Source organism: Dreissena polymorpha, chromosome 9 (assembly GCF_020536995.1).
Source record: "Dreissena polymorpha isolate Duluth1 chromosome 9, UMN_Dpol_1.0, whole genome shotgun sequence".
NCBI classification, from domain to species: domain Eukaryota; kingdom Metazoa; phylum Mollusca; class Bivalvia; order Myida; family Dreissenidae; genus Dreissena; species Dreissena polymorpha.
Genome location: NC_068363.1, coordinates 45,758,318 through 45,771,313, shown reverse-complemented (window position 1 = coordinate 45,771,313; position 12,996 = coordinate 45,758,318). Strand labels below are relative to the sequence as shown.

Here is a 12,996-nt window from a genome sequence, read left to right as displayed (position 1 = left end):
ACTTTAAATAGGTATCAACATTTTGTTTAATTCTTATCATGTTCTTTAAGTTAAACCTTAGTTATATTGAAATTAGTTTTAGTCTAAATTTTAAAGTATTCATTTTCCAAACAGCAACAACACTTAGTTCCCAATGTAAGTCAATACGTCATTTTTCCATTCCCAAAATGGTGGAAAAAACATTGAAATATGATACTGTTTCCTAAAAAAAAGTGCCCTCAGAGAACATTTAGTACGTTATTTTTAGCCTATTTTAAATGTGGTATATACTATTGAACAATAAATATGCAGATCAGCTAAACCCCTTGTAGATTCTATCATTTTTACATAAAGGATACATTTGCAGTCGACTTAAAGAAGATCAGACATGTTCCCTTAACTCTTTCAGTGCTGGAACCAAATTTTGAAGGCCTTTGCAAACAGTTTGGATCCAGATGAGATGTCACAGAACGTGGCGTCTCATCAGGATCCAAACTGTTTGCTATTCTGAGTATTCTTTGACAAAAAAAATCGAAGAAAATGCTAATTTTAGAAATTCAGCAGACAACATTTCAGCCAGCGATTTTTTTCCTTCTTTATAAAGTACCGGTAAACGTCACTTTCCCAATTACGAAAAAACTACAAATTTCCCAATTGCTGTCCAAAAAATTCCCAATTTAAGGTAAAAACAAAAACAAAAAAAAAAATTTTTTTTTTTTATTTTTGGAAAATGCAACATTTTGTTAGTTTTCCTATGCAGCTCTATGGTTTGAACCTAGGTAAATATAATATTGACAGCTTGAAAACACTAAGTTATCAATTTTAAAGTATTTGGGAGCATAAAATCAAATACACCAATTTCCCAATTTGAGGATTTCACGACTCGATTTTTCCCAATTTTCAGGCTTTCATGACTCAATTTTTCCCAATTGGACCGGTACGGGTACTTTTTCCAATTGGACAAAAAAAATCGCTGTTAGCAGACGACAAATTTCCCAGCATGCAAAGGGTTAAAATAGTTGCAAATAATGGACAGACATGTGGTATGACAGCTGATTGGATTTGTTTTTTCGTGAGTTATATCTGGGTGTGGCATATCTTCAAGAAACTACAGGCACTTAAAGGTCTTGCACATAATCATAGAACTTAACTCACACAATATAAACTTGCCCTTCAGCGATTTTTTTGCCCAATTGGGAAAAGAACCGATATCAGCCTAATTCGGAAAATTGTGCGCGAAAAATCCTGAAATTTGGAAGATTTGCGTCATGAATTCTTCATATTCAGAAATTGGTGTATTGGATTTTTTGCTCCCAAATACTTAAAAATTCATAACTTAACTCAAGTTGTCAATATTATATAGGTTCAAGCCATAGAACTTCATAAGGAAACTAAGTAAATGTTGCATTAGATATAAATTAAAGTAAAAATAACAAAAAATATTTTTTTGGACATCATCAATTGGGAATTGGTTTGTCAGTAATTGGGAATTGTTTAGTTTTTTCCCTACAGGGAAAGTGCCGTTATTCGGTACTTTATATAGAAGGAAAAAATTGCTGCCCTTATTTCTATATGAAGTTCGTTGAGGAAATACAAGGGCAGTACATGTAGTAAGAAATGATATAACTTGTATCCATCTGTAACACGGTCATGTTGCTTAGACCCTGTCTTCCGCGTTATATTATTGTTACAGTGTAATATGATATATGAAGAAAAATATTTATAATATTTAAAAGCTACATTTTTGCTTCCACCTTAAGCCATAAAGGTCAGGTTTACTGTGCCTAGTGCAAAATAGTCAATGGATACAAATTAGCATATTTGGCTGAAAAAAATCTGCTAGGGAACAACTTTTTACCAATTATGGTAAAATTGGCTATTACAGAAAACGTTGAGCTAAGGGAAGCACAGAACGTCCAAAAGTAAACTTTCTTAAATACATTTTTCATGAGAGCTTTTGACAAGTGGGTTTTATCCCAGTCTGTACTAACCCATTTCTCTGGCCACGTGCTCCTCACATGTGCACAGCAGGTGGTAAAAGCGAGCGATGTACTTGGCAGGAATCAGCGTATCGCGCAGGCTGTTCAAAAGCCAATTCACTTTGCTGCGCCAATTTGGATCATGTTTGCAACACTGACCGACCGGTTTGCTGCTTGCCATCATTAAGAGAACGTACAGCTTCTGGCAATGAGAGAGATTTGCAATCAATGAAGAGGCCGTATAAGTCGCCGTTGTGTAATGGATATGGTGTCCGCCTAGCGACCGGGAGGTCACGGGTTCGATCCCCCACCATGGGAGCGTTCGTTAGATCTCCCCCAAAGACACCAAGTACTGGTTCTAGGCCCAGGAAACGGACTCGAGAGCGTTCATATAAGCCTAAGGCTTTCGATGCAATCGAGCTAAAATAAATAGGTTTAAACTTAACAAAAAATGAAGAGGCCTTTAAATCTATAATTAAACATACACAAGAAGCTGTCACAGACATTGTGTCCCCCACATTGTTATCAAAAGCCCCACTTGGGAAAAGTACCTTTATTGTACCAATTGGGACAAATTTGCACATACAAAACTCAAATTGGGAAATTTCATGTCATGAAATCTTCAGTTTAGGAATTATGGGTCATATTAATTGCTTAGTATAAATTGCACAAACCAATTCAAATATTCATTTACATGCATCTTGGCGTGAAATATTCAGCTTCAGTGCTCATGTTATTTGTTAACTTGCAGATAATACTAGTGTGGAACAAAATTTATAAATTTTTCATCTCTTTTGGGAATTTTCCAGATGGTAGTCTGAAATATTGTAGTTTTGTCTCAATTGGGTAAGTACCTTTTAAGATGACTTTATGAAGAAGGAAAAAAAATGTGCCATTTTGTCTTAAAGTAGTAATCTGCTAAATTTGTTCAAATTATGCTCCAGAGGTCAAAATTTACCTTTCCTCACCGGTAAAATGATTTAACCCTTTCCTCCATAAGAACAAAGTGAAAATGGCTTTTGCAACCAGCATAAAACCATAACAGCCTGCAAGTAACTCGCAGTCTGTGCAGGTTTAATGCTGTTTGCTGCTCATCAGTATCTAAGGGTTTCAAAATGAACCCTTAAAAACTTGAATCTAGTAAGAAAGGTCTTAAATTAAATATAACTTTCTGAGTGACTTAAAATGCGCCAAAATATGTATCTAGGTGGTAAAGAGTTAAATAGCCACTTTTAGTGTAAATATCAATTAAACCAAATAAAGTTTATCTCTGAAACTGCAAGACTCTATAGTTCTCCTCTTATAGGTTTGTTAAAATGATGTCACTGAGGTCAATACCAACAACACTTCAGAGGTCAAATGATTAATACAGACTTTTAAATAAATTTAGAAATCTTATCCTCTGTTGTATGAGTAATGTGTTTATTATTTAGTGTACGGCATGGTATGGAGGTTCTCCACTCAGTTTGCTCAAATCATGCCACTAAGCTTAGAACTGGTCCCACCCTACGGGTAACATGTTTTTCTTATGTGTATACAGTACAAAGTTGAATTTCATCTCATATTGTCTCAGACCATATCAAATCTGTGTCATACAGAATAAATGCGCGGGGGTAAAACCACCGTAATTACACAAACATCACATTGGTTGCTTCATGCCACATGTGAGACATAAAAATCATGGTCTTTAGGCACTCTTGTTTTGTTGATGTGACTTGAAGGCACAGACAGTGATATTAAGAGTGACAAGACCAAACTAAAGGATACAAGGATTGAATGTGGAAATGCTTACCACTGCTTTGTACCAATTGGGAAAAATAATGGTACCAGTCTGAGTCCAAATGGAATAAAATTGCGCGTAAGAAAATTCACATTGTGAAATCTTCAAATTCCGAAATATGTGCCATGTTATTTTCAAATTGGGAACTTGCAGTCTTTTAAATTGCTTGCTATTTAATTGCATATATCCATTAAATAGTTTTAGTTTAATGTTTGGAAAATTCTCTCATTATTTCTTTTTCCTTCTTCATAAAAAACCCGTAATAGTCACTTTCCCAATTGAGGAAAAATTGCAAAAAAGGCCAGTTATGTCAATTTCATTCCAAAAGTACATTCTATGAACAAGTAAAATGAGTACTGAAACTCAACATTTAGGAAAAAAGGCATGTCAAACAAGAGCTGTCAGAGGACAGCGCGCTGGACTATTCGAGTGCTTGACAGTATAACGTAAGCCATCATGCAGAAATTGTTCATATTCAATCATTTATTAGACGATCTTTCAAAAATTAAAAAAGGAAAAAAAAAAAAAATGTTGGGGCGGGGGGAGGGGGGGGGGGTGAGAGGGGATATAATGTGGGGTGTGGTCATTTATTAGACGATCTTTCAAAAATAAAAATAAAATGGGGGGGGGGGGTAGGGGGGTGAGAGGGGGGTATAATGTGGGGTGTGGTAATTTATTAGATGATGTTTAAAAAAAAAAATTGAGGGGGGGGGCAAGGGGGTGAGAGAGGGGTATAATGTGGTGTGTGTAATTTATTAGATGATGTTTTTAAAAAAAGTTTTTTTTGGGGGGGGGGGTTGCGGGGGGGGGGGGGGTTGCGGGGGGGGGGGAAGGGATTCTGGCTGGGTAGGGGCCTGGGGTATTGTTTGGGTGGAATCCATTGTGGTATTCATGTAAGTGTTGTTTTGTCAAAGTAATAATAAAATGTGATTATAAATAAAGAAGTTATGGCAATTTAAGCAAAATGTTCAATTATCTAAGTGTAAAAGGGGCCATAATTATGTCAAAATGCTTGATACAGTGGTCTGCTCTTGTTTATAGGTTGGGGTCATGTTGGTAAACAAGTATGCAACATATAAAAGCAATATGTCAAAGGATATAGGAAATATTTGGGGTAGTACGCAAACTTTAACATCGATTTATCAATAATATGCATATTCTAAGTATAAAAGGGGCAATAATTATGAAAAAATGCTTGATAGAGTTGTCTGCTCTTGTTTATAGGTCGGGGTGATGTTGGTAAACAAGTATGCAAAATATGAAAGCAATATGTCAAGGGACAATAAAAATAAATGGGGAAGTACAAAAATTTTAACATTTGCTGCATATTCTTAGTGGAAAAGGGGCCATAATTATTACAAAATGCTTGATAGAGTTGTCTGCTCTTGTTTATAGCGTGGGGTCATGTTGGTAGACAAGTATGCAAAATATGAAAGCAATATGTCAAGGGACAATGAAAACAACTGGGGTAGTACCAAAACTTTAACATTTGCACGCTAACGCTCACGCTGACGCCGGGGTGAGTAGGATAGCTCCACTATATATATATTTCATATATAATAGTCGAGCTAAAAATATAAGATTACATAAACAGGTTTGTGAAATTTAAGTACGAAGCAATTAAAAAGACCCATTATTCCAAATCTGAAGATTTCAAGACCTAAATTTTCCCAATTTCTGGGGTTTTGGCGCTAATTTTTCTCCAAATGCAGCGGCAACAGTTCATTTAAGAATTAGGCAAAACATTTCTGGCACAGTTAAAATGCTTAATAAGGACTGACCATCTTTATTGGAGTACCGTAATTACTCCAAAAATTTACCGAAAATTTAGATATGGAAAATATTACAAAATTACAGGTGTCCAAAAAATTAGGGACAAAAATTAAATGTCGGAAAACTATAAAAATATTTAAATAAAAGCAATAAATAAATGCACAATAGTGTTTCTACTTTAAAATAAAAACATCTTCACAGCTTTGCTTACTCTTGCCTGAAATGATAAAGAACAAAAAGTATTTTTTTTTAACATATTGCTTCCTTAATAGGAAGATATCATTTAAAATGCTGTTGGGTGAAGCGATTGTTTTCTACCGGTATACATGGTTATTTACCCAATTACAAAAATGTTATGGTCCTTTGCCCTTAGGCATGCGTCTCCCAGGTTTTATGACCTTAATCCATTTCTAAAACCCCATGATCAAGTGTCACAAGAGAAGCGAATACAGTGCCAAAATCTGGTAAAATAGGGATGTAAAATATATTGTCCCAAAATTTAGAGTCATTAAATGATATACGAAAACTTGCATGTCGGAAAATTAAGAATCGCGAAAAATAATTATTGTGGCCAAAAAGGGGGTGTCCAAAAACTTAGAGTGTACAAAAACTAAGAGAAATTTCGGTTTTTTGTTTTTTTTATTACGTTCAATAAACTGAGAGCCTGACTGATGCACTTATGGGGCTTGGTTTGATACTGAATCAGACTGGCTATATTCAGGCTACAGCAGCTTTCTTATTCAGACTTTGATTATGGCAGGCATCCAAAAGGCTGATGGTCTTGTTTAATACTTTTACGGGTGCCACGCTCGGCTGCGATAGCTTGTCAGATTTTTTTTTTAATTTTTTTTTAAGAGGTCACAGTGACCTTGACCTTTGATCTAGTGACCCAAAATGGGTGTTGCATGTAGAACTCATCAAGGTGCATCTACATATGAAGTTTCAAAGTTGTAGGTGGAAGCACTTTGATTTTAGAGGCAATGTCAAGGTTTTAGCACGACGCCGGCGGATGGTGGACGACGAGCAGGCTATGACAATAGCTCGGGTTTTCTCCGAAAACAGCCTCGCTAAAAATGAAGAATTAGCTGAATATATCAATCTATCAGCCCAATTGATTGTTTTGTTTAACCTGATTGAAGCAAAATTCCTTAACTTGCTGATAACAGCACTTTGGAACAAAGCAGAAACAACTGTCATTCCTTTTGAGACTTTCTACTGGATGGCAATTACAAATTATCCTGGTCTATCGTAAGTTCGTGGATATAACAAATAGAACAGTTTTATAAGCAATTTCATTTTTATTTTGATCAAATTAATATAATTAAGCATAAATTAAATCATTACCTGTGTGAATAATAAAAAAGAATGAAATTCAATTGTAATCTTGGTTTCCAAATTCAAGTTAACAAACACCATCCATCAGTATGAACCGCCACTCTGAATTCATGTAAGTTCGTGGATGACACATGTGACGTCATTACTCCAGAACAGCTGATTAGGCCAAATGTAGAAATTAATGTTTGTGTTCTAAACATGTTTTAATACATGAATGAAAACAATAAAAAATGTATATGTAACTGAACATTAAACATTTATAAAGAACATTATTTAATGGAATATTTAATGTTTCAATAGAGGTAGATTGGCCTGTAAATAAACACAGGCGGTTAGAATTTGGCTATGTATAAATTAGTGAAAACATCATTTTGAATGATAAATAATAAAAATATGACGAAAAATCAAATTTTCTATAAAAAAAACAACACTATCAAATATTTATATAACAAGGTATCCAAATCAAGATCACCCGAAAACAGTCCCCCCCCCCCTGGATCGGCCTATGCTATACTCTGTGAAGATTTCAGTCTTAGATCGGGTCTGATCGACAACGAGTAAAATTTGTGCCTTAGGAAAATGGAGGTCAAATACACTTATGGACATTATTCAATTTGTTTACCTGTTTAGAATGCATTTCATTTCAATATTTTGTTCTCAGTTGTACAAAGATTGTTTGCAATACTCAATTCCGGGTTTCGTCTCCAGGATGTCAAAATCTAGCGCGTGTAGTTATTCCAAACTGAAAATCTACGAACTTACACTATCCACGAACTTGGACTATGCAACGATATTTTTTTTTTTCGACAGTTTAATGGCGCTTAATTTAAGAAGAAAAATGACAGGATGTAATGTTCCATCCCAGCTACAAATTATCCTTAATTTTCAAGCATCAAACATCACAAACATTCCAAAGAGCACTTGGCATAATCGCAAACAAAATGCATTATGCTCCATTGTTTTTATAAGAGCAGCTTCAAAGTATTTGATATGCTAGTGAGATGATTGGAAATTATTGCAGACTAATTTAAATACAGTCGAAAACTGATAGCTCAAACTTGCTTGGCTTGAATTTACAGTTTGCTGGAACTGTTCATGAAGCACCAATTTGTTTTTGCTATATTTTTATATAAATTTCTTTTGGATGGTTGGAAGTCGCAATGGTCAGATGGCTGGATCTGTTGTCAAAGTCCTGGTAACAATTTTCAAACGCTGTTTTGATTGTTTGGCTTACCTTGCTTTGAGTTGCATAAAGCTGTTGAGGTTTTAATGAGCTATTGATTAAAGTCAGGCATGTCATTGACTCATGAGTTAATTTATTTGAGCATATTATAAAGAAGATGCCACACCAAACCCAAAACCAAAGAGGTTGGCATAGTGTAATCCAGGAATATAAACCAGAAATATCTTGAGGAGTGCGAAGATTAAAGAATTGTAAACTATCTATCTTGATGGAATAAAAATTTTAATATCATGACGACAACTCATGAACACAACACAGACTTACATAATGTCACTCTTTACAAAGTAAATAATTAAATGTAGTGCTTTTAAATAATTCAGCTATGTGTATATAGTGTTTATGCATTTTTTAAACTTTTGTGTACCTGTTAATGAGCTACATTAACATGTTGATGTAATAAACATTTATTATATGATATTTGTTTGATTGTATGTGTATTACTGTTTTAAAATGTTGATTGATACAAATATTTAGTATACTGGTCGGGTACGTAATTCCGGCCACTTTTGGGACTATTTTAACAAAATCTTTTGTTTTAGGCAACTGGTTGAAACTAAACTTCACATATATAATCCTGGGTTCAAAACTCACCTAGCATGAAAATTTCAATAGAATTAGATCAGTGTATGTTACTTTTATGAACAGTAATTAATGACATATAAACTATCAATTTTCGTAGGGCAATTGTACCTAAAAAATCGGCCACTTTTCAGTTTAATCTGCAGGTACAATTACAAAGCAATATCTTTAGACGAATGTCCTCATTTTAAGAGTATTAATACAGGATTACACAAACACAATTTTTGACTTGAAACTTAATATATATGCGACGTTTTTATACCAGTTACTCCCCCTACCTATTTTAATAAATATTAACAGGCCTGCACGGTTAATGGGGAACTGCAAATTCATAAAAAATATTTATTTTCAATAGTTTTAATCAATTTTTACTAACATAGCTAAGAAAGTAAAAACATTTTGTTTAAAAAGTTGACTTTAGTGTCGATTTTTAGTAAACGCTTATATTTAATTCTACAACATGTAAACTATTAGTATTCAAATCAAGGGAGGTAATTCATATATTAAAAGTTTATATTTAGGTCCTGATTTTTTTGTTTTAAATGTATGTTTTTATACAATTAATTAAAAAATACCTTAATAAAAGTTTATCAGAGAGAAATAATAATAATTTTATCAAATATATTTGTTTCTTATATAAGTATAATTTTTTGCATTGGCTAAGACGTCACTTTTCCCATGAGAGAAATATCTTGTGTTATGTTTGAGACATTTTAATGCAGACGTTTACAGTGATATGCTTCTTTAATTTGCAAAATATTGAGAGTAGGGTTGGTTTTCAAGTTGATTGTTCTAAAAATAATCAAAACATGTGTGTTTAGATCATGAAAATGATTAAACACAGGTGGCCGATTTTTTACGTACAGGCCGGAATTACGTACACGACCAGTATATTGGTTCTCATATTCAGAAAGTAGCACGGATTTTAGGCAGAATGAATACTCTTCAGCTGTAGATGCAAATCTATTGCAGACTCATGTTCTTAAATTTATAAAAGAAATTAGTTGTCTCGAATCCCAGGGGGCTTGGACTTTTGTTGTTGGTACCCGCAAGTTCGAACCTATGGCTATGATTGGCATTTGTTGACTATTGAACAGATATCAACCCAAAGCTGAGCTTGCAAATTCTGAATTTTGTTTTGATCTTGCAATTGAAGTTGTAATCATATTGTCACACTGAGTAATTGTGCTATTCACAATGGTCATCATGACCTGCTGCAAATATTTAGGTTATTTTTCATTAATTTAATGCATGTATGGGCAATGTACAAAACTTAAGACAACTGAACAGGCATTTTGAATTCAGTTTTCATTCATATGATATACCCTTTTCATGAACGCGTGTAATTACAATTTATTTTTTCGGAATTAAAATAGCACTGACTAAATGATATAAATAACAAAATCATTCAACAAGTGATAAAATAATTTTACCAATTCCAACTTTCGATTTCAAGAAATAAACAAATAACGACCCAACATAATATCGGCCAGAAGCCACACCGGTCTGTAAACGAAAAAGTCACAATAACTTGTACAATCAGATGTTGAAGGCAAAGCTATGTGCAAACTCTTGCTTATTTAAAATTAGTTATGCCTCTTCAGCAAATTGTATCTTTTATAAAAACGTAATGCGAAGCTAGTCATCATATATTTTCGAAATATAAGAATTTCGACTTCACTACTTTTACATTATGTGCGTTGTATTGTTCACGCTTCTCGTTGCGGCATTCATATCTTTATTTTTTATCTGCATATGTACATTTGATTTAAATCGTTTTAAAGGCGCGTTTGGTTTATGAATACATCTGGGCTAAGTTTGATATTTTACTGGCTCTAAGGTTTAAACCCAAATACCTGGCATAGACCGCTCTAATGCGGTGATCAATGCTTTAATTAGTACATGTTCATGTACGGTGTTATGTTACGAAAGTGGTGGGTAAGAATGTCTCTTTTTATATTTTTTCTGGGTTTTCAGTGTTTGTTATAATATGATAATAGGTGCTACCTAATTTACGGGCAAAAGCTTATTTGATGTTTGTTAAAGATAACATGGGTAATATATGTCTGCACATTATCATGCAGCAAAACATTCAATTTCTTTACAAAACAATATGTAATTTAGCAAAGCAATAAAATATAATTTGTTTTAATCTTAAACAAGTTTATGAAGCTATGCTTAATGTATAGTAACCCCTTGTACTGTTTTAAAACTCTTAAACATTTATTTCATTTTTTGTTTTACTTTTAAAAAACAATGTTAGAATGCAAAATGCAAAGTTCGGAAGAATTTAGGAAATCTCTAGAGCTAACCGCCAACCTGAAAGGAAATTTTTGGATACTCGGAGATTTTAATTACCCCAAGCTCTCCTGTGATACAGAACACAGACCCACAATAAAACCTGGATGTAATAATGTAAAACTTTATGATGACTTTATTGACTTGCTTGCAGATTTCAACCTTACTCAAATGGTGACTGAAAACACAAGAGGAAACAACATCTTGGACCTTTTCCTGACCTCTAATCATACTCTTGTTAACTCTGTAAAAACTCTTCCAAGTATTTCAGACCATGATATTGTATCTTTCATTTCAGATCTAAAAGTAAAAATAGCAAAACAGAAACCCAGGGTTGTACCGCTGTATAGAAAGGCAGACTGGGATGCTTTTAAAACATACATGCAAGGAGTGAGTGACAGGGTTCTTGAAAAAAGTGAAAGTACCTCGGTAGAAAAACTTTGGTCAATTTTTTCAGATGAGATATGAACTGGTATTAAACAATTTATTCCCTCAAAAACTATAGGTACAAGAAGATCACTACCATGGATTACACAACCGATAAAACGACTAATGAGAAAAAGAGATAACCTTTATTTCAGACTTAAAAACAATGGAACACATAAGACCAGGAAAATGTTTCTCAATATTAAAAACCTTATCAAACGAAATACTAAAACTGCTTATAATAAATATATCGAGTCCATTTTAGGCATTGAAGACCCTGACGCCCAAGAAGAAAGATCCAACTTTAATTCGAAGAAACTGTATACTCTCTTAAAAAACTCCAAACAAGACGCTCAAGGTATATCTACTCTCTTTGACAATGTTTCAGGAAAATCAACATCTGTGAATCAAGAAAAGGCCAATGTTTTGAACCAACAATTCCAATCCGTTTTCACACCTATGTCCCCCCTTACCCTCAATCATGTCTCTCTTTTTTTCAGAAATCTTAATGGAATTTCATCTTCATCTTTCAGAAAATTTCCAACAATGCCAAAGATCACAGTCAGTGTCAATGGGGTGCAGAAGTTGCTATCCAATCTTAAACCAGACAAGGCAGCAGGTCCAGATAACATCAAACCTCTTGTTCTTAAAGAATTAAGTAAACAAATTTCTCCCATAACAACACTTCTTTTTCAGAAATCATTGGACTCCGGAATTCTACCAAAAGTATGGACATCTGAAAATGTAATACCACTGTACAAGAAAGGAAACAAAGAAGACCCAGCAAATTACAGACCTATCTCTCTTACCTGTATTTTATGTAAATCCTTAGAACATATAGTTTCCTCAAATCTTTCAGCTCACTTAAATAAATATAACATACTTTATGACTTACAGCATGGCTTCAGAGAAAAGCGTTCCTGCGAAACACAACTTCTACAACTCATTGATGACCTGGCACGAAATATGTCATCTGGACAACAAACTGATCTAATATTGCTTGATTTCAGTAAAGCGTTCGACAAAGTGAACCATCTTAAACTGCTTTTCAAATTAAAGGAAACATGGTGCGGATAAAGATACTCTCCCATGGATCAAATCATTCCTTATAGGTCGTACTCAACGTGTTGCTCTAGATGGAGAATTATCATCCGAGGTACCAGTGACATCTGGGGTACCACAAGGGTCTGTGCTTGGTCCGTTACTTTTTCTTCTTTATATAAATGACTTACCTAAATCTATTACTTCTCAAGTTCGCTTATTTGCAGATGACACTGCCGTTTATTTAACAATCAACAATAAGCATTACTGCCATACTCTACAAGAAGATCTAGATAAACTTATGAAATGGGAACATCTTTGGGACATGGAGTTCAACCCAAGTAAATGCCAAGTTTTAAACATAACCAGAAATAAATCAAAATTCTCTTTTAATTACAGACTCCATGGACAAATACTAGAAACTGTTGACAATGCAAAATACTTAGGTGTGGACATCTCAAAATACTTCCTGGAACACCCATATAAAAAGAATTACAAATAACGCTAATAAATCTCTTGGTTTTATACGCAGGAACATACAGACACGAAATTCCAACATTCGC

At 34.0% G+C, this 12,996-nt stretch overlaps 1 protein-coding gene across 3 annotated transcripts in view; it reads right to left on the bottom strand.

Moving 5' to 3' along the window:
• The window catches only part of LOC127844397 (uncharacterized), a 34,243-nt gene extending 23,999 nt beyond the window's left edge, over positions 1-10,244 (bottom strand). Inside the window, exons 1-2 of one of the 3 annotated variants that reach the window (XM_052374538.1) lie at positions 10,102-10,244; positions 1,971-2,160 (exon numbers count right to left, since the gene is read on the bottom strand). In XM_052374538.1, coding sequence (XP_052230498.1) covers positions 1,971-2,142 — 172 coding nt within the window. In that variant the 5' untranslated portion in view covers positions 2,143-2,160; positions 10,102-10,244. Of the gene's footprint in view, positions 1-1,970; positions 2,161-6,855; positions 6,943-7,468; positions 7,739-10,101 lie in introns of those variants that run through there. The other 2 variants (XM_052374537.1, XM_052374536.1) reach the window with 2 other exon arrangements.
• Positions 10,245-12,996: the final 2,752 nt, after the last annotated feature.